The sequence below is a fragment of the Falco peregrinus genome, chromosome 4, assembly GCF_023634155.1.
Source record: "Falco peregrinus isolate bFalPer1 chromosome 4, bFalPer1.pri, whole genome shotgun sequence".
Lineage (NCBI taxonomy): Eukaryota > Metazoa > Chordata > Aves > Falconiformes > Falconidae > Falco > Falco peregrinus.
The window spans coordinates 26,061,699-26,086,523 of NC_073724.1; the positions used below are offsets into that span (position 1 = coordinate 26,061,699).

Below are 24,825 nucleotides of genomic sequence, written 5' to 3' on the forward strand. Positions count from 1 at the left end.
CTCAAATGGAATGTTTAATTCTCTTAGTTCTGATAACTTTGTTACTGTAGCTAATATTATTAATAATGTTATAATAATAATATCAGTGTGATATCTGTAATTGCTTTTGATTCAAACTGATTTGTATAAGAGATTAGTTTAACACAAAAGGTGCTTTTACATTCTTTAAATCTTTTTAATCTTCCATCTCTCTCTCTTAAACACAGTATTGATCCTTGGTGACTAACAGGAAATTTATTTTCCAGGCATGACAGTGGAAGCGAATGTCTGTTAGTCCATGTATTACAGCTGAAGAACTTTACTAGTCTAGTTGTTAAAGAAAACTGCAAAATGTAAGCTTAAATTTCACCTAAAGTCTGATCATTGCTTGTTTTGTGCCACAGTTGTAGATACCATAGATTTGTTTGCTTTCATGCAAAATCAAGCCATTTCTTGAGAAGATGGTATGTCTCAGTTACATGAGGAAAGGGTTAATTTTATGGAACCTCTGTCATACTGGTCAGGTAACAAGCCTGGTCTCTAATGACCCTTGTTCTTACATATTTATTATGCACAGGAAAGTTTGTTCAAAAATGTCAAAAGTCATGCTTTCATCACCAAGTGCCTTCTGGCCAGAAAGCTGTCTACATTATTTGCAGTATTCAAGAAATATTATTTCCTGTACAGCTCCTCTACAGCTTATCTGTGATGTATCCCAGAATAAGCTTAGTGTAATTTTCTCAAATTCTTATGGCAACGTGTATCTTAATCAGTAAAAGAGATAGCTTGTCCTTTATCTTTAAAAAAAAACCAAACCAACAACCACACAAACAACAACAAAAACCCCAGCTGGGAGATCTGCAGACTTCTGTGGCCATTAGCTCCTTGAGTATGTGTGAAAGACCCTCTGAAGATAGTGTTAACACCAGTACTAGCTGAGAACAAGCACAGACAGCCTGTGCTACTTTTCAACATTCCATATCACATCACATAGAATGTTATTTAGTTTATTCTAATAAATGTTTCTTAAATAACGCCAACGTTGCCATAAACCACCATTTTATCTAGTGATATGTATCTTAGCATATTTTAAAGAAATTTGGCACATGAAAATCATTGATCTTTATCTCTGGAAGAGGTTGTTTGAAAGCGGGAAAAATGGAGGTGTTGTATCGTAAAATAAGTCATTCTGTGCGAGTTGTTAAATTGATATGCATCTTACTGAATGAGTTGAGCTTTCTTGAGAATGCTTCATCTTGCTACCCCTGCAAACCTCTAGTGGAAATTCTTCACATTAGGTCAGTGCATTAGTGTTGGCCTTTTACTTTGTTTTCAGTGTGGATGCAAAGGCATGTGATAGGGAGAAAATGTGAGTATTGAGTAGTACTCAGCCATGTTGCCTTGCGATTAGAAAAAGAAATCGGCATCATCTGAAGAAAGTAAAGCAGAGTCACTGAAGAAAAAAATTACTCCAGAGGGTTTGTGGGACATTGTCATCAAGGCAGTTGGGCATCTAAATGACTCTCAAAAAGGCAGTTCTGTTCCCCATCCTTCTACTTAACTGTGGGCTGGAATCAAGAAATGGCTGCAGGGTAAATCAATTGGCTTGACTGGTCAAAAAATAAGTTTGTCTTACCAAAACCAGAAAAAGCTTTTAGCCAGTTTAATGAACTTCTCAGTGCAACTGTACATTCACTGAATCAGTTGCTGGGGGCAGTGGTTGGGAGGTTACCTGCAGCAGCCCTTGAGCAGAGTATTTGGATTTCTTTTTTACAGGATGTGAAGCTGTTTAGCTAACTGATGCTTCACACTCCAGTGCGGCAGTTCCACTGTAGTGAGCTCTTCCGATTGTCCTCTGTTTACTTGCCTGTCAGTCTCAACCCCTCTCTGGTGGTGCCAGAAGGGTTCATGTAGCTGTGTAGTCAGCTTGAATGAGCCTGTGAGCTGGATTTTTTTTTTATTATTTTTTTTTTTAGCTTTGAGGGTCTTTTTGGTGTTTGTGGTTTGAGGGTTTTTGGGTAGATTTTTTTTAATTTGTTTTTGTTTGGTGGCTTTGGGGAGTTTTTTTATGCTAGGTTAGCTTTTTAACCCAGATAGGTTTTCTAATCTGGTTCACAGCACAGTTGCATGAAGCCGTTTGCTGGCACAAGGAAAGGTATGACAAACCCCAGGATATTGGGGGGGCTGGACAAGCAGCCAGGACAGGAAGAACAGAGAAACCCTTCTCTAAGTAGCTCTGCTGTCTTCTGCCAGATAGAACTGGTGTAGATTTTGTTTTTGGCTTGGAGTCTCAAATGAAATGGTACCAGATATTTAATTTTTATTTTTTTTTTTAAGATGGCAGATGGATGCAATGATTGCAGGTTTCTTTTGCCCTCCTTTTGTGCTGCTTTTGTTAAGGGGGCGGGGGGGGGGAGGGTATGCTTAGTGGATGGAAGGAAGAAATGGATCAGTGACACGGGGCAATTCAATTGCCTAAACATAGGCATGTGTTTCCATTTGACATATCATAGCATAGCACCTGGCCTCCAGCTGCTGCTGCTCAGAGGAAGGCTATAGCTCTCCCATAGATCCTATGTCGTACTTGCTAGCCCCATGTAGATGCCTTGGATACCTCAGGGCATCTCTAGTGCTGCTTGGTGCCTGTGCTTAAGCACCAAGCTTGAAATAAATAAACTGACTAAACTACCTAACTAAAAAAAAATAAATTAGTTTTAGTTAGAAAAAGATAGCATTTCCAGATTAGCTTTGCAGTTCTTCTGTGTTAAGAATACAAATTAAATTCCTGTAACAAGGAGATCCCAGAGCAGATTCTTAATGTAGCGGTTACACTGATGTTTTTACTTAGCCTGATTTTGAGAAATGTGAAATAGCTTTCTTTGTCTGAATTGTGCTGTTTTTCTGTTTTGATGTTCTCAGTCATGTGAGAGTTTATTTGCCACCACTTGAGTCAGGCACACCAACCACTTACTGCTCTAGAGCTTTGGAATTCCAAATGCCGTTAATATTTAATGAAGTCTTCCGAATCCCTGTGCATTCAAGCGTTTTGAAATTAAAATCACTGCAGCTGTATATCTGTTCAGTTGACCATCAGCAACAAGAAGAACTATTGGTAAGTGGTTCTTTTTCTTAAAAGCTATGTGATATAGGAAACTGAAGTTATTTGACGAATAATTTTTAAGATTAAAAAAAGAAGGTCAATATTTTTCTATAAGAAGTGCTGATGGAGTTACATGTTAATGTATCCATTTGTTCACATGCATAAGTATAGTTCTGTTAATAAAAAGAGGTGTGATTTTTAAAAAGTTGAAATATGTGCATTTTAAGTTATGTAAAGTCTTGGAAATTATTAGCAAAATTAGCAGAGGTTGAGAATTGGAGCTTTTTAAGCAGTATTGAAAGTTATGTTATGTATACTACTGTTTTCTGTTATATTGCATAGGCATGTTGAAAATCAATACAAGGTTTACGTTCATTGCAATGGGGTTGAGTAGATAAAGAGTTATTTTTTTTATTGATTGAATGCATTTCTCACAAATGTCTGCTTTGCAGAAAGTTGAAAAAAATCTGCTGTTGCTAAATTTTGGTGCAAGAAGGAAGGGATTGTGTAAGAAGAAAATTAAACTTTTCCCCCAAAACTTAATATGACAGCTTTTAGGCTACAGTGTGCTCAAGATTTCTGTTTCTGCATGGCACTGTAACGTGTGCATGATGAATCAGTATCATTAAAATAGTTTCCTATAAAAAAATAAAAAATCCAAGCCTCTTGTTGCTATGTAACACTGGGCAAAGAGGACTACTATTATATCAGTCTTAATTTTGTTGCAGGGTGTTAGTGGTCCAGACAGGTTTCTGTTACACAAACTTTTACTTCAAACTGAGTGAGACGTCTGATGAAGATGCATTCAAATAAATGTAGCAATTGTTTACATAGGTTACCTGTGTTAATTGTGTTTAGATGTGTTAAATGTTAGCTTCATTTAGCTGTTAAATATAAATATGCTTAAATAAACCTGCTTTGAGGCTGATATCATGGCTATTTTGAAGTGAGTGGGCTGCCATTTCAGTGAGAGGTTTGAATGGGTTAGTGAATTTTTTGTGAGCCTATCAAAGTAGTTAAGAGGTAGAGGCAGCTTACTGGGTAGTCTTGCTGGACTATGGATTAGAGGTGTTTGTTTGAGCAAATCTAGTCAAGAACGCATGTTTGTTAGTCCACCTTTAAACCTAAGTTTAGGGCACTTTTAACTATTCCTGAATTAGCAAAAAAATGATAGGTCTTCAGGTTATGTTGGTAGGAATTTTTCCTCCTTGATAGTCAGTGTAGTTTTGTGAGAAATGTCTTTGTTTACATACAGTAGTTGGTAACATACTTTGGGGTAAGTTAACAATGCTGCTCAAAGAGAGAGAAACAGTACCACGGTTTCTTAAGGTTAGGTGCATTGAAGTATGTTTCAACATTATATTCATTGCCCTTTTTTGCTTAAATGGAAAATAACAATTTTCTAAAATTGAGAAATACTTGCTACCTCTCTTTGGAACTGCTTTGATGGCCTCTATCAACAAGGCCTCTGTCTTTCAACATCTCTTCAGATTAGTTTTTCCCATCTATTTAATCATCCATATATTTCTGAAGTTCTTGATGACTGCTTTTTTTTTTTTTCAATTAGATTAAGCCAGTTTAATGCTTTCCTAAATGCAGAAGCCAGGCTGGCATTTATCCCAGGTTATAGAAATATTTGTACATAACAGGGAATAAAAGAAAAAAATAAAACCCACTCTTCTGTAGTTCTAAACTTCACTTACATAGAGAAGTAAATCTGCTAAACTTGTGGGATGGTCTTTCCATTCCCTCCACCTTTTACTCATATGCCCTGCCTTGCTGAAAGATCTATTTCTGTTTTCTTACAGCTTTCTGAAGCTGTACTTCCTTAAGTTGGCTTATTTCTTCCCTGGTGGTCTCATCAATGTTGAGATAAGGGAGTTGTTATTTTCCATGATTAGCATATATAGCTCATGTAAAAACATCAAAGAAATGCAATTGCCTTTCTTGCAACCCCACAGCACTGCTGTTTCGTTCCCAGTTTTTCATCTTTTATAACCCTGACCAACCAATTATTCCCCGTGTCTTTAATTTATTTGAATTCTTCTTCTTGAGTGTAAAATTTGTCGTTTTGCATTTCATGTTTTTATTTCAGAATATCCATCCCATTTTTTAACATTGTTTTGAATTCTGATCCTTTTCTGATAAGTGTTACAATCTGTGTTTGCCATCATCAAGAAATGCAGAAATACTTTTACTATTCCACCATCCAGGCTGTTAACAAATGTGTCAGAGCAGGCATGTGACGGACTGCTAGCAGACCCACCTTGGTTTCCTCATCTTTCGAGTGAGCTCCAAATCTTGAGGTGGAGGTGAAATATTAATCAGTATTTTCAGTACTGATAGTTATTAATTGGCTTGATGGTGATTTTATACCCAGTTAGTCATTCACTTTGTAGTAACAGCTTCTTTGACGTGCTTTCCTCGGTGCTTAATAAATACAGTGTGTAGGGCAGTGTCAGACATCTAGACATCTTAAGAGTCAACATACATTTTTTTCCAATATTGATGACAGGAAAACAGCTTTACCCTCTACCTGTAAAACTAAACCCAGCACATCTTAAGCATTTCCCAACTCTGATGCAAAAGTGTGAGTATTCAGTCCGTGTTTCTTTCTTACACTGCATCAAAGCAAGAAAATAATTAGAAAACATCTCTGTTTTATATATAAAAGGCATCTCTGTTTGTAGCCTCCAATATACTGCCATGAGATAATGTATGCAGTAACATATTGTATCCCAATAGGACATTATTTTGTTAGTCTCAGAACCTTTTCTTCATTGTCCTTTATACACCTGTTTAAACAGAGCCCGAACAATACAATTATTTATTATTATTTTCTCATTAACTGTTTCTTTACCTGCTTAAAGTTGAACGCAGTTTCTGTATACATTGCCTACCGCCTTTACGATTAGAATTATTGCATCCAGCTATTTGTTTTGTAAGAGATGAAAACAATTTTTACATGATTTTTCCAGTGATATAAATGAAAATATTTTTAGCATTAGCATGGAAATTAACAGATTGTAGAGATAGCCAGATAAAGCCAAAAGCAATAATTAAAGGCTAGCTAATGTAAAATTATCACTAGGTCCAGCTAGTGAAGTGATTTAAAAAAAAAAACCCCAAAAAAACAAAAAATAAGCTTTGGAAAGTAGAAAAATTCCTTTATGGCCCATTTATTACATAAATAGGCAGACAAAAAAAAATTGGTTTACACAACATTTTTTTCCCTTTGGAAGGTGCCTCTGAGGACCAGAGAATGGAAGGGTATCTCAGAATATAGTTGTCTCAAAAGAACACAGATTGAAGTCAAGTAATTTTAATTTAAGCAAATGTAAAATCTGATTTGTAATGGGAGGGGTTTTTTAATAAAATATTAAGAGCTGTCAGCTGAAACCATTGTATCTACATCAGTCTTAGAAATTTATTTTTTTTTGCTTAAAATATTGAGTATTTACCTTGACCCTTCCTGGTAGTAAGCAAGAGGCAAGAAATTCATTATCTTAAACATCGTAACACACAGAATAAAACTGTCTCTGTGTAAGAGGCAGTATTGGTATTTGATAAAGTGGGTTTTTTTACATTATAAGTAAAATACTCTTTAAATGAGAAGGTGTCTATCCTGCAGTGTGTGTTTATCTTATTGTGGTCAGTGCTTTTTGTTCTTTGCAGGGCATTGCTCAAATAAACCTGACTGATGCAGAGAGTTCTGGTGAGATGCAGCTTCACTGGTATACTGTTCAGATCTTCACTGGTTCAGACCCTCAGAGAGCAAAAAACAAAAACCAGTGTGAAGAAAGTATTCCTCGGTCTTCTGGAAATGTAACTACAGTTAAAACAGTATGGCTCTGAAAAAGTGATTTGTTTATTTTATTTGACCTGCTGGGTGGTTAGTTGTGATCTTGGGTGCGCTTTGGTTTTGAGGTGCACAGAAGGTGATATCTTAATTTAGCTCTTGTGGCAACAGCTGGATTTTAAAAGCATAATTAAAACCTAGGCCATGCCTGGACAGGTGCTTGAAACAGTACTCTGTGTATATTTGTACACACACTTCCAGTGTAACACACTAAAACTCATTAAAAATTTCTGCCACTGCACTTCAAGACGTTGTCCACAAAGGCTGCGCAATTTCCATACTTGAAGATTTTTCAGCCCTTGACTGGGCCCTAGGCAACCTGATGTGGCTATGAAGCTGTCCCTGCCTTGGCCAGGACATCAGACTAGGTGACCTGCAGAGGTCTTTTCTGATCTAAGTTGCTGGATGATGCTCCACAGTGAGATCAAGTTTGCCCAGTTTCTGTGAGGAGAAGTGTTCGTGGAACACCATGTACTTTTTGTTCATGAAGATTCGGGACAGATTTGATTGTATTTTTTTTAAGGAACATACAGTGGCTATATTTTTATTTTCTCTGAATAATATACGTTAAATACATTGGCTTGTTCAAATGGGTTTATTTGAAGTCTAGTTTACCTTTCAGGATGCAGTGACAGCCCTGTTAGCTAGGACCACTGCTCAGCTGGAAGCAGTTGAGAGAGAGTTGGCAGAAGAGAGGGTAAAACTGGAGTACACAGAAGAGGAAATCCTGGAGATGGAAAGAAAGGAAGATCAGGCAGAAGCCATATCAGAAAGGTAAAAGTAGTTTAAATACCTCATCAAACAGCTGAGCGATATTTACTCTGTGGATGTTGTCTGAAATACAGCAGGAGAAACAGCAGGTCCTTAGTCTGAGGTCTGCTCCCACTTACTGTTATAAGTATAAAATTCTGTTATTACGCGATGATGTGCAAACAGGAGAAAATTGTATATGAATAGCTGGCTGACTTTAGAGGACTTGGAATTTGGGGAGTGGGAAGACATTACATCAAACAGAAACTTTGCTAAGGAGGCAACTGTCATGGGTTTGCAACAGCACTGTACTAAAAAAAAATTTTGGGTTGACATGGGAAAATGTCAAAGATACACATTGCAATGCTTATGGAGTGAACATGCAACACAGCTCTTAGTAGCTTAAGGTTTATTACAACACTATCATTAATAATACTCCTTGTTTGTTACATTGGTTGCGCTGTTGTTTTTTTTACTGTTTTCTTAGTGTTGTTATAAAGACAAGAACATAAGCTTTCAGAAAATTAAGGAAGGTGATTATTTTTTTTGGCATGAAATGTATTTGCTTGTTTGCTTCTGCACAAATGCAAGCAGGATATGTTCTCCCTTTGAAAATTCTGTATATTTATTGGAGAAATAATGTTCTAAAGTGATAAACCGACCTGGATAATGAAATATATAAACATGATGCATAATTGCATAGGTTTTTTTAATACCTACAAAATTTTTGTGATGTTCTGACTTTAGGAGTTGGCAAGCAGAATCTGTTGACAGTGGATGCAGTAATTGCACCCAGACTAGTCCTCCTTATCCAGAGCCATTTTGCGGGGATTCAATAGCTGGACACATGTTTGCAACTCAAGCAGGCCAGTACAGTTCTGGAAAAATGCAGCCTCCGCCACTAAAGGTAATGAGAGAAGACACTGCAGTACGGAAACTGCCACGCTGCCTGGTGCACACAAAGTGTGTTACTGCTGCTCTTTGAGTCCAAATTGATCAGGAGAGAAAAGAACCAGAAATGACATAGACAACCCTGTATAAGCACTGCCTTCATGGCAGAAGTGTGCCTTTTGAGTTGTTAAAAACACCGTCTTTAGAGCTGAGGGTTTTTGTTTACTAGTTATTTCTGGACAGAATTAGGGTTTTTATATCAAAAGGCAAGCAATTTTTACTGTGGCGTTTATCTAATCTTTAAAGATGTACTCATTTCAATATCTGTGTTGACCTGAAATTGTAACAGAAGAGATCACATTCGAATTCCAGTGCTTTCTGAAATAAGGGGTTTTGAAGGAATTGTGAAGAAAGAAGCTTAATGTTTTAAGACTTGCATTCCTTTTTCAATGTTACAATAAATACAGCTGAAGTTTTCAGAACGATTGTGCTGAAACTGATGAATTTAAAATCTTTTGTATTCAAGATATGAGACACTGAAAATAATCCTGAACAAGCTGAAATCAGCACAGTTCCATTGAAGCAGAGAAACATAAACCATACATGTTGCCTTTAGGGAAGATCATACCTCCTGTTGAGGAGTTATCTTAAAGTTTAAAAGCTTTGCTGAAGTAGCATGTTTTCTGTATTTCTGATTATTTCAGTGTTCTTGTGTCATTGCTTCAACAGTCTTTCGGTTCCCTTTTGTTGAGTTTCTTTAACTCTCTCCAGTTTTAAGGTAGTTGCTTGCTTCAGAGTCACCTTGATTATTGAAAGGTGACAGTTTTCTTCTGTTGAGGCTGGAGATCAGGTGGTAGCTTGGTTAATGCCCAGTTGCCGATGCTGAATGTTCTTGTGCTCTGCAGCTATGATTCACGTTATAACTGCATCTCATAATTGTTACAGTTCCAGCAAAGGCTTCTGAAAGGTAATCTTATAATTTTGAATGACCTAGTTTTAAAACTTTTTTAAAAATGAGGTGATTCATCCTCTGTTCTCAGTGCTCATTAAAACTTGAACCTAGCTAGCTGGGCAAATTGTTTACTTTTTATATTGTTGAAATATCCGATTGTTTTTGGTCAGAGAGAGAAAATAAGGAAAAAATAATTTTTTTTTCCTTCATTGAAATTTTAGGTGGATAAGGAAACTAACACTGAGGATCTGTTTCCTGAAGAAGTTGCTATTCTTCCAAAAGAGAGAACTAGCCGCAGGCCACGGGGTTCTGCTTTTGTTCGCAGTAGCACTATTGTTCGTTCCCAGACCTTCTCGCCTGGAGCCCGAAGTCAATATGTTTGCAGAGTGAGTAAGGCTTAAAAAGAAGTGTGGGGAGGTTCTTCCACACAAGTGTTTTTTACATTTTTTTTTTTTATAACTTCTTCTAAGAAACATATAGTACTTTTTTGATTCTACTGAATAATCTTTCATTGAATTTAAACATCGCAGTGAGGAAGAGGTCCCCTGGTTACAGTGGGACCTAGGATTCCTGGGTGCACTGGTGCAAGTAATTGAGGATCAGCACAACAGTTTTCAAGTTCACCTTAGCTGATGGCAGTGTTCAGTGGCAAAAGGCTTATAAGCAGTTGGCTCACAGTATTGCAGGTCAATACATGGATATTGAGGTTTGCAATATTGGCGGAACGCACGTAGTTTTAATTGTACTCTTTCATAAGCTTTTAGGAGCTTGTGTTTGAAAATGCAGTAACGATTTTTAACTTTTCTGCCTTTTCTAAACCAAGGACCGTCTCGGTTTTGCTCTCTTTATTTACATTGCGCACAGTGCATCTGTGGACCCCTTCAAATTCTTCAGTTTGATTTCTGGATTCCATATCTGTTTGTGATATAGGAAATGTGAGTAAAACACTCTCACACATCAGAACAAAGATAGTGCAAAAAGGAAAAGATTGTTAAACACCTTCACTTAATCTACATTTACTTAAAATCAGAGAGGAAAAAAATGGGAGGCTGTATTTTTTGTGCCAGTGGCAGTAAATGCTTTAGGAAAAAATACTGCCTTTAACTCTCCCCTCTCCCTTTTTTTAGGTTACATTCTCTTGGATATTTAGTAGAATGCTTGATGAAACTTATCTGTAAAACACTGATAGTTTTGAAGTTTCTTGAATTCTTGTAACTATACAGTATGAGCACAATTATATATAAATTTTTATAAATAACTAAAGCTGAAAAAAATAAAATGCTTAAAACAAGACAGTTTCAGTACCTTACTAAAAATACATCTCAAAAGAAAAAGAAGAAGGTTAATTCAGGATTCTTCATGTAGACAACTTTGTAAGCAGCCTGCATTTTCACTATCTTTTCTAATCAGCTGTATCGCAGTGACAGTGACAGTTCAACTCTGCCAAGGAAGTCCCCTTTTGTCCGGAATACATTGGAGAGACGTACTCTACGATATAAGCAGGTATACCTGCGAAACGGGTTACTACTTTTCACTGAGTTGCTAGAACATTGGTACTTTTATACCTAAGCTTTAGGTGTCTACAGGTACATTCTGATGTTTTTAGGAAATGTGTAAGGCCTCTGTAATGAAGTTGGGGAAGGGGGGCATGTTTTGGGGTTTTTAAGCTAAAAGATAGATGCAGAGAAGTGAGATATAGCTGTGAACAGTTACCGAGGAGGAAAAAAAAGTGTGGCAGACAAAAATTAGTTTTACAGGGACTGAATTTGTATTGATTTAGATGGAAACTTTGTTAAGTCTTTAAAATCTAGTTTATGATGCAGGGTGCAGGCCTGGGGAAGTGTGTGTGAATGTGACAGTAAAACACCCAGCTCCCCTCCCATGCAGCCTAGCAAACCGTGGTGTCTGAGGCCCAAGTATTCAGTTATGAATAGGTTAAGTTGTCCTTTCGCTCCTGTGCCATCCCACATGCTTCGGAACAGGTGTGCAGAGAAGGGCAGGTAAGGCATTCATGCCTTGTATATAAATTGCATCGTGTTTAGCCAGGCTAGCAGGTGTTAATTTCTTGCTGGTATAGGGAAGTAGACAGCCGTGCCTCCCATTTTGATGCAGAATGTATCTTAAAACCAGTATCGAATAAAGCCCTCTTTAAGGGGAACCTTGCTCAGTACAGTATTTTCCAACACTGTGACTCCATTATGAGTTTTTCATATTGCAACCCTTTTATTATCATCATAACATGAAAGTTTAGTCCATAAATTTAGTTAATATATTTATAAGCCAAAAGGAAACTGTAAAAGGAGGTAGCAGAAAGCATTAATTGAGAAAGTTTATGTATGGTACAAAACCCACTTACACCTAGTTAGCCTTTCACTGTGGGTTTCAAATAATCTCTCCAAAACTTTGTGTCAGGAAAGACTATGTGATATAAGTACAGGAAATGTATGTTCTATATAGCTAAAAACAGACCAATATACCATGTTGAGAGTAATATATTGCATATTTTATTTGAATCCTAATAACTCAGCAGTCCTGCAGATCATCTTTGGCTGAGCTTATGGCAAGGACGTCCTTAGACCTGGAGCTGGATCTCCAGGCATCCAGAACTAGACAGAGACAGCTGAACGAGGAGATATGTGTTTTAAGAGAGTTGAGACAGCGTCTGGAAGATGCTCAACACAGAGGGCAGACTGATCTACCCCACTGGGTCCTTCGGGATGAGCGGTTCCGAAACTTGTTGAAGGAAGCAGAAAGGCAGGTATGGTAACATCAGTGAGCACTTGACATGTGCAGAAACTTCTGGTTTCAAAATTGGTTGTGACAAGATGTCTAAAGAGCTGTTTTTACAGAACTTTATAAACAATGAATGTTGCTTCTATGTTCTTGGAAGTTAGCACAACAAAAGGCATTGCATTGATTATTACCAAACTGTGTATTTATTTTGAGGACAGTTACTAGAGAATGGCACTATTTGCCAATGGCATTTTTTGGTTTGTTTTTGTTTTAGATATTTATTATTGGAACTTTAATAATTTTCTTACTGCAGATCTCTGAAGTAAATTTATAGTGATTTGATATTTCATTTTTTACAAGTATTTCGAATGTTCCCTAATTATGTGATTTGATTCCCACCCCGCCCCATTCTTGGACAAAGAAGTCAGAGGCAAAAAGTGGCAAAAACTGCACAACAAACAAAATTGTCATTGGAGTATCAGAGCTGAGGAGTGAGCCTGAATTTATTTTAAGGTCTTATTTGACAGATCTATGTGCTGTAAATTTCATTAATTTAATACATATCTGTCTGAAGAACATTAAGAAATGAAACAATCCTCTCAGTCTTTTGAATTTATAGTTCTTAGATGAACAGTTATTTCGGACAATATACTTGTGTGGTTTTACTGTGGTGAGTGGGAAAAACTCTATTATTTTAATGTGGGAATTCTTATGTTTTCTTTATTCATGTGACCATTTTAAGTATTATATTCTTTTTTTTTAGACCAGACAGACCAAATTTGAACATCACCAAGAGCAAGCAGCTGAAAAGATGCTAAAGAAAGCATCAAAAGAAATATACCAGTTGCGTGGGCAAAATCAGAAGGAGCCTATTCAGGTGCAGACTTTTAGGTAAGTGGCAATGTGTACTGAAATAGCATAGCAACGTTTCGTTAGAGAGGTTAAAGCAGCACTCTGAAGCATTTGGCTTAAATTCTGTGTCTTCTATATAGGCAGTGATTTTTAACTGTATATTGATTTGGACACGAGTTTTCTTTGAATTATTTATAGTGTAAAGAGCCAAAGCTATGGTAAAACAGCAGTGTTACAATTCCAAAACACATGAAATTTAAAAAAGAAATAATAAACATTTCTTCAAGTGCCCACATAACCGTAGGTGGTTCTTTCAACTTAGCCTAGTCACTCTTAAGTTCAAATGCTGTGTCAATTCTTCAATGCAAATTTGTTTAATGTAATACAGAAACATTACTAGTAACACTCTCTCCCTAAAAAGGACTTAATAGTATTCGAGCTTTCTCTCCAGAAGCCTTTTCTTTGGATTTTTTTCCCTATTTCATCTGTGTTCACGTGGTATGTGTCCTCTCTTAGCTTTATTTTTTTTTCTCACAGTCTGTTTTGTGTACAAGGGACAATGATAATGTGCATTTCGCAGGAAGACTTCATGACTTTAGCATTAAAATTTTTAGAATTTTCATTGGGAGAGTAACAGTAAGAGAAAGAAAATGTTAGTTGCAGCATAGATATGGAGGGCAGCTCAGCTACAATGTTACATCATACTGTTTGTCCAGTGTTTAGTTTTTTAGAAATTTTTTTCAGGGAAAATGTACACTTAAGTGAAAGAGGAAAGCTATCTGTCCTCTAATGTAATTTATTTTGCTTGAATCGTATTGGAAAGGTCTTTCTCACAAAGGTGAGGAGGAACTAAAAGGAACAAATTTTAGGGTTGTTTTTACATCTTACGTTTCTGGTAATGAGAGACAGGGGGTTATGCTTTGTCTATGGAGATACAAAAATGGGGAATTGAATAAAACGAGATGTAGAAAATGAAGCAAAAGTTGTCTTCCTTGTTTGAATTCTTGCTCTTTTTATGCAAACATCCATTTCTTGTGACACTTTACAGCGTGTACTGTTTGCTCAATAAAGAAGTAAAAATATAACTCTTGAACGCCATCTTCCCCCCCCCCCCCCCCCCCCCTTTTTTTTTGTAGGCATTATTGAAAATGTACAAGGGTGAACATTGCATTGCAGAAGGGGCTTATGCAGGGCTTGTCCTGTGAAACCTTTTTACAGTCCACTATGACTGATGTTCAATGAGTTGTATAAAGCTTCTACCTAAATTTTCAAAACCTGTAATTGTGTTCAACAGAAAGTTGCCAAAAGTATACAGTGAGGTTTAATAGTTTTAAGTTTCTTGTATTCAAATAAACCATCAGTTCAGTATGTAAGTAACAAATACTAACCAGAGTAAAGATACTATGTTCTTGGGGGTGGGGGAAAGAAGTAGGCATATATTTGATTGACTTCCTTTTTATCTTGTTTTGATCACAGAGAGAAGATAGCTTTTTTTACAAGACCAAGGATTAACATACCTCCTCTGCCAGCTGATGATGTATGACATGTTGCATTGTAAACATGAAGTATTTATCGCTTTTATTTTAATGAAGTTATTAGAGTAGCCAACTTTCTTTAAAAAAAAAAAGTGCGAAAGCTAATATACACATTTTGTAAAAAATAAAAAAAGTAAAAAAAGTAAAAGTAAACAAAAACATATATATAAATATATATATATATTTTATAATGGCGACTGCAACAAGGCTTGGTTTTTCCTTGTTGTGAAACTGACATCTCTGAAGACAACTTATTTTATAAAAGATCGACTATCCTGTTAAGAGCGTGTACAGTTTTTATGCTGTTTTATTTGACTTAAAGGCTGGAAGACAGAAACAAAGTGAGTTCAGGCAAATTCACTGTAGTGTAATTTATTTATAGTGCCTTTTTTCCTTGAAGGAAAATACCTACTTTAAGATGTATTTTAAGACTGAAATTTTGTTCTTCAGTATTTGTCATACAGTAGAATGGAACCATTGAGCTGGTTTTGTTTCTGATACCTGAAATGAAAATACTATGTTCTAAAATTGTCACTTTTTTCAGCTATATTATCTGTAGCTTATTACGTACATTGTATCCTTTAGCACTGTCTGTGTTATAGCAAAATATTATCACCTGCAATGTGTTTAACACTGATTAGAAGTGATGTTAAACATTGCAGAATTCATTTGCATGTTCTTACTGTGCACTAATAGATTGTTTTCATTTCAGTTGTGTCTAAAATATCTTTATATTCTTAACTAGATTCTCATTTTAAACGGAGGAAGGAAAAGGGTGACAGGTCTTTGTTTTGCTGTTTAATGAAAAGGGAGTTAAAAGAGCAATCTGAGCTAGCTGTGTGGAAAGACCGCTAAAGTATTATTATAGTAATTTCTACAGTTTTGAAGTGATCTCATGCAGGAAAGTACATATGTGCTGATTTCAGAAAGCAGCTGCGTTAAGCAAGGGTGCTTAAATACATGTTCATCCTAAAGGATGTGCTTTGAGGTTCCTGCATGCAAGTTCTGTTGAACAGTGATGCTTTCCAGGGGAGAAGGTGTATAATTTTGGAAGGTATACCTCACTTGATTGCTAGTTGGACCAGTTAAAATCTGCAAAGAAATAATTTCACTTGTGACCATTTGTTTTAATGAAAGACTGTCACCCTGAATTCCCGAGAATGCCAGTTTTGTGTCCTTGCATCCTGCAAGTATGTAAAAATACTTCTTTACTAAGCTACTATAATAGTTTCTCATATTTTTCTAATTATACGTTACCTACAAAGAGAGGTGCCCAACACAAGACTAACCTTGCAAATTGCTGGCTGGAATCTCCTAGAAGGAAGATCATGCTGTCTCTTAAAGTTTCTCTAAAACCTCTAAAGGTTTCATTGGTTCTAGATTCCAATATGTCAGGAAATCAAAACACCAACAGCCAAAACCTAAAGAGATTTATTAGAACCAATCAGAATATTTTCAAATATTTTGTAAGTCAGTCAGTGTTCTTTGTGAGTTTCAAGAGCTTATATTCTGTTACCTTCTCAAAGATCAGGAAAACCTGAAAGTGAAACTAATCGCTTTTACTTGTCCAAGCTGAGGCAAAAAGTAATGGAAAAAAGATTGTAAACCTAAATCATTAATCAATGAGGATGATTAATGCAGACATTTATTATTCAGGTAGTATCCCGCATTCCCTAGGATGGCCTATAACCATTACAGGCATCAAGTGATTTGACCGTATAGCAATATATATGAAATTAAATTATATTTAGCATTTATCATGCTAACCATCCTGAAGTCTGTTTTTGCCAGTAAGCTTTGGTGGGTGTGTATTGGGTTCCTTGGGCACAACTAGACATATTCAGAAACTATGCAGATAAAAATCAAATAACGTAAGAAATTTTTAGTGTTTGGGTAAAATTCTAGGGACAGCAAGCTTTTCAGTGCTCATTACTTGAAAAGACCAGTTAGTCAGAATTTGATGTCTCATGTTCAGTGGAGGCCTTTACGTAGTAGTGTTCATCAAAAGTTACTGTGCGGTGGCACCAGAAATGTTTGCTGTATACTGAGAACAGACAACACCGTGTTCCCGTGAGGATGGTCAGATACTGGAAGATGTTGCCCAGAGAGGTGGAGCTGTGTCCATGGAGGGGTTGAGGTCTTGACTGGACGTAGCCCGGAGCATCCTGGTCACATTAGGCCTGCTTTCAGCGGGGGTTGGGATAGGGACCTCACTTCCACCCTGAATTGTTTTGTGACTGTATAATGAAGGGGCAATGTCTGGTGGCCTCTCTGTCAGGGGGTTCAGTTGGTATTTTTAAATAGTGACTGCTGTGAGATGTCGTCAGCGTCTCTTGTGCATCTGTGATTCTGACTGCTGTAATGAGTTCTGTCTTGATGTGGTAATGAGTTATCATATTCAGTATTCATCTCTCTCGGTTTTGTCACAGTTCTGTATGATTGTGTCATTTTTGTATTATTTGAAAGTATTTCTTCTACAAAATAAATAATTTGCCATAAACAGAAATAGAGTTTTGTTATATGTTAAAGACATTTTTGAATGGTTTATATTTGCCACATTCATGATGCTTTTATAAAGAAATTTTGTATTTTGAATAACAATGTCATTTCGGTGAATGTAATGAATTTTCAAAAAAAAGTAAGAGGAAATCTGTGACATCAGAGATCCTAGAGAGGTTACACTGAAGATCTGAAAGGGGTGCAGAGTCTAAGGAATGGCTGGTATGTTCTCCCATGTGCTTATTGCTCACCATAGGCTGACAGCTATATCGGAGGCTCATAGTTGAGTATTCCCGGAATTCATGGGTAGTTCCACTTAACAACACCTTGAACTACCTTTTTTCCCCCCCAACAGAGGCTTGTACTATGTAGATCCGTACTGCAAGTAAGTTGACATCTTTAGTTCTGTAATATCTTACTTATGACTAATTCCTAGGTGGAAGCTACTCAAAAGAATACTGTTTGACTTGTTTAGGCTGACCGTTACTACTGTTTTCACAAAGGAAGCGTTAAACCTGTATAACTACAGAAAGGCCATTTCTCAGTTTCTCTGCAACCCTCAGCTGCAGGAGCTGAGGCAAAATAATAGCACTGACATGTGACTCCTCTCTCTGTCCAGTATTTGCAAGGCATTAAGGCTATGACAGAGTTGAGGTTATTTTTAAATGGTCTGCTAGAAATAGTCATGTGGAATACCAACCGTCTCTGTCTCAGCAACCTCGGGATCAACAACAAAAGCTATAATGGGTATGTTGATATGGGCATTCTGCTATAAGAATGAAGTCTTATATGTATTTCTTGCTGCGGTTCTTGTAAGTTCTTTGCAAGACAAATGCTGTATAAAAAAGAGCAAATTTTCTTTCTAGGAATTACGTGAACTATGTACTTTGTTTCCAGTGGATGTAAAACTGAAGTTTGAATTTTTAGGGAAGAGGGCACTTTACAGTGTGTTTTGACTCCAGTCTCCTTTGAGAGGAGGAAAATGTATTTACAGAGAGACTTGAGAAACTGCAGGCTAGCAAAAGCAAGAACAATCTTTCCAAAAACATTATGTGAAGAGTATTTTCTTTTTCCTGAGACCACACAGTTGAGACAGTATCATTGGAAGAAAATACCAAAGAGTAAAGCTGATTTGGTTTTGGAATCTGTAAATGTCAGTTAAGTGATTTGCTTGCACTTTGGAAAATCTCAGTATTCTTGGAGTTAAAAGCTTCTTAGGAATGTTTCTGGTTTCTTATTATTTCTAATAGTCTCTTAAATGTGAACATAATATCTAGGTTATAGAATCACATTTTCTATAGAGAATTAGGTATTCTGTCCCTTTAGTTTTTTTACGGTTAGACCATCCAACTAAAAATACACATTCAGCAGGAGACTCATTGAGTTCAACTGTGGTAATAGGCAAGGAAAAATTAGGAAGTGAACTGAGGAAAGTCCGTCCACGATAAAAAAAAGAGGAATTGAGACCCTTGTGCTCACTAGGTTAATGCACAAAATTTACTACTCTGTGTCTAGGGCACGGCGTTTGTGTTACAGTGTGTCTTGTGGCACAGAAGTTCCCGGGTGCAGATGTTTGTGTCTGACCAATTAAAAGCAACTTGCTGTTTTCTGTATTTTCCCCTCATAAACTGATTAAGGCAAATTGCAGATACATTATCAAGAAAATAAACAAACACTGAGCGCTTAATTTAACTTCCTCCACAGCATTCAGTTGGCCTATTAATACTGATTTTAACGGGCCCAAAGAACAGCCCATGGCGGGAAGTTAGGGCTTTTATCGCTTTTCCAAACCTCACTGACATTGTTATACTAGGCCTGGGGCTGTTACTGATCGGGGAGTGGTAGAGAACTGTGATCTGCTGTGCTGTCTGTGAAGGGATTAATCAAATCTCTCAAGGTGTGCTCCTCTCTCCAGAAAGGTGTGAGAACTTCAGGTGAAGCAAGCTGAGTGTTCAAATTTCACAATAAAATCCAACATGTGGCTTCTGTATGGGGAGTCTGTACCAGAAATAAGGAGTACAAGAACTTTCTTCAGCTTGTAGACAACATTTGGAGGAGCTGTATAGCCATTCTGAAAAAGGGGGTTGTACACCCTGTATCAACTGGCTGGCTTTGCTGGGCCGGGGCTGCCTGCTTCGTGCATCCATAAATACCTGCTTAAACACACTGGGACTAAAAGGTCTTCCAGAACTGCATTCCTTAGCCTTTGAAGTGAGTGGAAGTCATCGTGTGCCTTCCTTCACCCCTGGATGTTTTCGTGGCTTGTGCAAGATCTCCCTCTGCCTAGCTATTGCATCTGCTTGGTAATACAAAGCACATCCCTGGATACCCTTAGGGGTAAAACCAGTCTGCACAATATTTAAATATGAGAAAATGAGCAGTAAGGTGAATGTCCTGAAATAAAACACATTGCACATGTACAAACATGTACACAATCTTTACCAAGAACAGTTACAACCTGTTGTGCCTTGTGGAACGTGAGCCTAGTGGCTTGTGGCACGGTATGTAGAGTCAGAACTTTGGAAATTATTATTTCATTTTAGAGCTCAAATACATTGTAGAGTATAATAAAATTGTTTAAAAAAGCAGAAGAAACAAACCCAAATTAAGAAAACACAACCCCCAGATCCCCCCAAAATATGATTCTGAGATGTAATAGTTAACCAAAATGTGACAGGCCAATTGCCTCCCCCCCCCCCCCCCCCCCCCCCCCGACATTTTAGGATGTTCTAGTTTTTAAATATTTGATGGAAAAACTAAAGCAGAAGTTTTGAAAAGGAAGAGATGGCTGGCATATAGGACAATCTCAAGCAGCGACAGTTGCATTGAAGAAAAGGCAGAAGTCTGCAAGTGGAGGGCTGCCTGGCTGGCTGGTGGGGAGAACAAAGAAGGGAAGGTAATAGGGATGAAACCCTTGAGGTAAGCTTGCAGAGCTTGAACGTGATGCAGAAGGTAGAAGGAAGTCGGTCTGGTTAAGCTTGAAATGGAGCACTGGGAGAAGGAAAAACGCAAGGGATGGTGAAATTGTGGTTTCTCTCATTTCCAAGCTGCTGTGATGACATATTTCTTAAGAGATGAAAGAAAATCCGACACCTGGGTGTTGCTGTGGTGTCAACAGGAATACTTCTTGGTGTGCACGTTGCGTACTTACCGTGCTTTTTCCTCATGAAAAATGTATTGTTGCTGTCGCAAAAATATCCACAACCCCTTTTAAAAATAATTAGCTCAGGTTAGGGAGGAAAACAGGCGCAAGTGTTCTAATGGTGACCGAGTAGGTAGGGCAGGGTAAAGAGGCTTGCAGTTTAATCCTGTGGGATTACAGCCTGGTCCATCTCCCCCTGTCCCCGTCTCCTGTCAGATATCCTATAGACTGAGGATGCAGTCACGTGATTGTTACTGCTTCCTCCCCATGACATCACTGCTTTTGCAGCCATACCGCCCAAGAAAGGATGCTATTAAAATCTTTGGGACTGGGCTAAATGATGTTGCATTGCAGGTAAGCAGCATAATTCTTTGAAAAATTGATTTCCCAGTTGCTCGAGTGCTGCCGTCCTAGAGCTCCAGCTCTGTTGGGCAGAGTTTCAGCTGAAAATAAAGCGGCACAGTTTCTCTGCAAGCAGAGGGGTTGCAGGTGCAGAGGCTGCCTGCTGGCTCTGTGCTGATCTCCCGGCTGACATCTCCGTTAGAAATGCTGCCAGATGGAGCTTTAAAGCTGAAGAAGGCCCTTTGTCCCTGTATTTTGCTATGGCTCCTTCGGGTGTCTGCTGAATTCTGTATTTACGTGAGCAGCCATCATCATCCAGTCATGCAGAGAGAGAAAGCAGCAATAGTGTTTCGCTTGCATTCCCTGTTTTGTTTTGTTGTTGGTTTTTTGGTGGTTTATTTTTTCCTGGATGCCTAAAGGAAGTTATTGTACAGACAGATGTGTCTAAGCTTATAAAGGAATGAGGATTACCTTGCTTAGGGGGTTATAGACGTATTTGGGGAAAGAGGCTTTTCCTTTACTGTTAATTTTTGCTGATGTGGTTTCAGAGTACTTAGTGCGGCAGGTTTCCTGCATAATTTGCTGTAGTGTAAGGTAGGTTTTGCTTGTCATCTAAGAGAAGCATGAAAAATTATTTTCCAGGAGGAACATGCAAGATGACAAGCAGGTTTTTACTTCTTACACAAAATGCTAATCACCAAAAGGCATAAAAATCCATGCTAAACTGTTTTTTTTGACTGTTGGTATTTACATAAGCAAAGTCCAGAGTCTGCTTTCTTTTCCTGGTGTGGGTGTTTAACTACACACTCTATACAAATATATGAAGACATGTATTTGTGGAGAAAAAATGGTGACTCTTCTGTGGTTTCTTTTTCTCTTCTGTATTGCTTTTTAAATGTATATTAGGTTTTAAAAAACATTTTACTACTTTTAAAAATTATTCTAATATAAATGCTAGAATGCAAGAAGATGCGTTAATTTTTGAGCTTATGCTAGTCAGAAAAGTGAAATGACACCTTTTCTTTAAGAATTCTGATAAATAATTCTGTGCCTTTGCCAGAGAATGGAGGATGACTCAGCCGCAGCTTCACCAGGCAGAAAGTCAGGTGACTTTTCACTCCCAGCCTGCAGGAAGTTTTCTTATTCTTGAAAATCCTGTTCTTTGTTCAAATGAATTTTTCCCACTATTGGAAAAATCTGAAAATCTGGCAGGCGGAGGGTCTCCGTGTGCTCACCCATACACTCATGGGGGAGACTGGATCTCCTGTGCTGAAGGAAGCTGTACATCCCGGTGAGAGATAAGGTCTGGTTTCTAGTGATCAGGTGTGCAGTCGTGTCAGGATCAGAAAATGAAGGGGAGGGAAGGATATGATGAATTATTGAAGTAAGAAAGGACAATGGTTCTTCATAACTGATTATTATAGTTAAAAAAAAATATTTTTCTCCAACAGAACCTCTGGGTTTTTTTCCAAGACTGACATGAGGTGGCAGGGGTTTGCATCCCGAAGGCACCCATGCTGGGTTTGTTCTCCTGACTCCCTCTGAAGTCAAGGCTGAGTCAGTTCTCTCCAGCACTGGTCCCAGTGATCAAGCTGTGCTCTTGCTCACCAGGTGTGATGAGGCTCGGCTCTTTGCCTATGTGAAGTGCACAGCAGGGCTGCCACACATGGGTTATAAAAATGCAATGGGTTCTCCCCCCCCCCCGGGGCATATTTAAATACCCTATGGAAATATGTGCGGGGTGGTGGTTCTCCTGGTCTCCCAGTTTGAGTCAGGCATCTGTTGTGCAACAAAAGACAAGGTGCCGGCGTTACAATTTATGCTGGGGCAACTCAGAGATGAAGGATTTAGTCCTCTAGCAGTTGTTTAGTATAAAATGGGTGACCCTGGAAACATCCCTAGCTGGAGGGCTCTCTGCCCAGCAGCACCGTGGTGCCGTGCCCTGGCTCACCCATGCCCACGGGTGCTGAGTGCCTGTGCGGGCTGGGGGCTGCCTTGTAAAGGTAGTACCTTTTCAAAGGTAGTGGCTGGTGGCTTTTAAACAATGACTAGACGAGGAGGGAGGAGATGGTGTTGGAGGGGAATGTTTGCGTGGGGTTGGGTCCTTACCATCTACCTGGAGCAAACAGGCTCTCCAGAATGCCATAACCTCCTGGATCTGGGAGCTGCTTCATCATGAAGTTGTCTGTTGGCCTGGAGAGGACAGTGAGCGGGATCCCGACTGCAGCCCAGTGTTTGTGCAGGGGGAAGGGGGAGGCTCCCACCCCCCGGCTCACCTGTGGTTCAGGGCACTCTCGCGTGTGTTGGTGGTCGGTGCTGTGTCGTGTGAGCCTCTCTTAGGTCTGAGCTGCTCTCGGCTTGGCATGGTGCGCAACCTTCAAACAGTGACGTAGTGCCCATAAGTACCAGTCCTTTTCCAGTTTGCTTTTGCTATCAGGCTGCAGCTTGCAGGGTGCTCGAGGAGTGTGTGTGTGTGTTGGGTTTTTCCCATGGGATCAGGCTGTAGGTCAGGAGCCGAATTCATTTGTGTGCCTGTGCATACATACACACCAGGTATTCTGATGTCTTCATCTCTAGCCCGGCAGAACAGAAAAAAATCACACACAATCATTAATGCCCAAAGAGAAACGCTGGCAGGGTTCTGTAGGCTTCTATTTCTAAAACACTTTTGACATGTTGCTCTCAAACATCACCCCAAGGAAAAGTTTTCCCTGTCTTGTAGGTGGGGGAGCTTCCCTTTGGCGGTGCGAAGTACCTTGTCTGTAACTGTGCAGCCCATCGGCATCAAGCGTAGCAGTAAAACCCCGTGCCCAGCGAGCAGGAAAATGTTACCCTCTCTGTGTGAAAGTGACTCACTGCCTCGACTCAAATCATGAGAAGTGACGTGGTAGAACAGATTAATGGCTTTTCTACTACAGGTTTATCAGCTTTATTTCAAACTGAAGGCTTAAAAAGGTTTTCAGTGAGAGGTGTGTTTAATGCCATTGAACACCCCATTTATGGGGAGAGCTTTTTAGGAGTGACTATATACTAGGGCATTTCCCTTCTGACAGTGAAACTCTGTTCTCTCTGAATGTATTTGCCTTTTTTGCAGTCCAAGAACTGTTCCACTCCCCTGCCCCCCCTTAATCCCATCATTTTCTGAGGGAGGAGACAGAGCAGCACTGAAAAACCAAACCTGGTGCTGCAAAGCTCAGCTGTGTGGCATGAGGAGGAAAACTGCATAGGAATCCTGACCCTTCAGCCCTGGCTTGGAGCTCTCTGGCAGTAAAAATAGCTGCTCCAGGAGGGAAATTACCCCTCTTTTTTGTGAAGAAGGGGACTGACTAGAGGGAAATCAAGAACAGAAACTATGTATGTTGCTACACTGGTAGCTGGATTTCCAGTCTGTCTGGTCTTTGAAGTTTTGATTTTTACCCCAGATGCTGAAGGCTTTCTGAATTTTATCTAATCAAATCTTATTTCCTTCAAGAAACAAGGGCATGTGGGATTTATGCAGGCCCATGGCGCTCATCTGCCCAAGCTGATGGACTGTTAGCAGAAGAGCATCCTTTAATAGAGATGTTTCAGCTCGGTTTGAAAAATGCAGATGGATGTTCCAGAGTCAGCAATGCTTCCCTCATGCTTTTTCCACAGCCCTGACATCTACGCTAACAACTAAATTTATTGGAGGGACCTTTAAGACTCACTGGAACCAGAGACGTAAGTTTAACATTTTCTTGTATAGAGCCAAAATTCCACTTGAAGCTCACAGGGAAAGAGCTGGGATTTCCCCCCCCCCCCCCCCCCCCCTTTCCTTTCTGACATAACTCAGCAGCTGAACTAATTTTGCTCAGACTTTCCAAGAAATCTTGAACAGAGATCAGACACATGATACTTCATACCAAAAGGAATTGGTTTCTAAAGGGAGCGTTGTCCTGGGATGGTGCAGGACACTGGGGTAAGGTTTTTGCCTTGGAGGAAGAGAAGCGTGGTGACCAGGGGCCTCCCAGGAGGAGAAAAGGAGAAGACAGAGTGTGGCTGTTGCTGAAGGGTTGGAAAGCCCCGATGGTTGGTTATCAGCTCCTGGGGTGCGCTGGTGTGCCCCATCTCCCTCCATGCCTCCCTTCACCAATGCTCCTGGCCAGCCCTGTTATGTCCTCTGCACTCACCCCATAAGCATGTGTGGTGGTTGAGGAGAGGTGGTCAGAA

At 38.9% G+C, this 24,825-nt stretch overlaps 2 protein-coding genes across 11 annotated transcripts in view; both read left to right on the forward strand.

Moving 5' to 3' along the window:
- Positions 1-17,157, forward strand: part of WWC3 (WWC family member 3) — a 103,756-nt gene extending 86,599 nt beyond the window's left edge. For 2 of the 6 annotated variants that reach the window (XM_055802242.1, XM_055802247.1), the window contains exons 14-23: positions 246-332; positions 2,899-3,091; positions 6,755-6,922; positions 7,561-7,712; positions 8,436-8,595; positions 9,753-9,917; positions 10,942-11,034; positions 12,062-12,289; positions 13,028-13,155; positions 14,593-17,157. In XM_055802242.1, coding sequence (XP_055658217.1) covers positions 246-332; positions 2,899-3,091; positions 6,755-6,922; positions 7,561-7,712; positions 8,436-8,595; positions 9,753-9,917; positions 10,942-11,034; positions 12,062-12,289; positions 13,028-13,155; positions 14,593-14,659 — 1,441 coding nt within the window. In that variant the 3' untranslated portion in view covers positions 14,660-17,157. Of the gene's footprint in view, positions 1-245; positions 333-2,898; positions 3,092-6,754; positions 6,923-7,548; positions 7,713-8,435; positions 8,596-9,752; positions 9,918-10,941; positions 11,035-12,058; positions 12,290-13,027; positions 13,156-14,592 lie in introns of all 6 variants that reach the window. The other 4 variants (XM_055802245.1, XM_055802248.1, XM_055802244.1 and 1 more) reach the window with 3 other exon arrangements.
- A 3,391-nt stretch (positions 17,158-20,548) lies between these two features.
- The window catches only part of CLCN4 (chloride voltage-gated channel 4), a 45,175-nt gene continuing 40,898 nt past the window's right edge, over positions 20,549-24,825 (forward strand). Inside the window, exons 1-2 of one of the 5 annotated variants that reach the window (XM_027785546.2) lie at positions 20,600-20,646; positions 24,271-24,336. Coding sequence is in view for 1 of the 5 variants with exons in the window: in XM_027785514.2 (XP_027641315.1) it covers positions 20,560-20,646 (87 nt within the window). In the remaining 4 variants the exon portion in view is untranslated. Of the gene's footprint in view, positions 20,647-21,784; positions 21,958-24,270; positions 24,337-24,825 lie in introns of those variants that run through there. The other 4 variants (XM_005229447.4, XM_027785514.2, XM_027785538.2 and 1 more) reach the window with 4 other exon arrangements.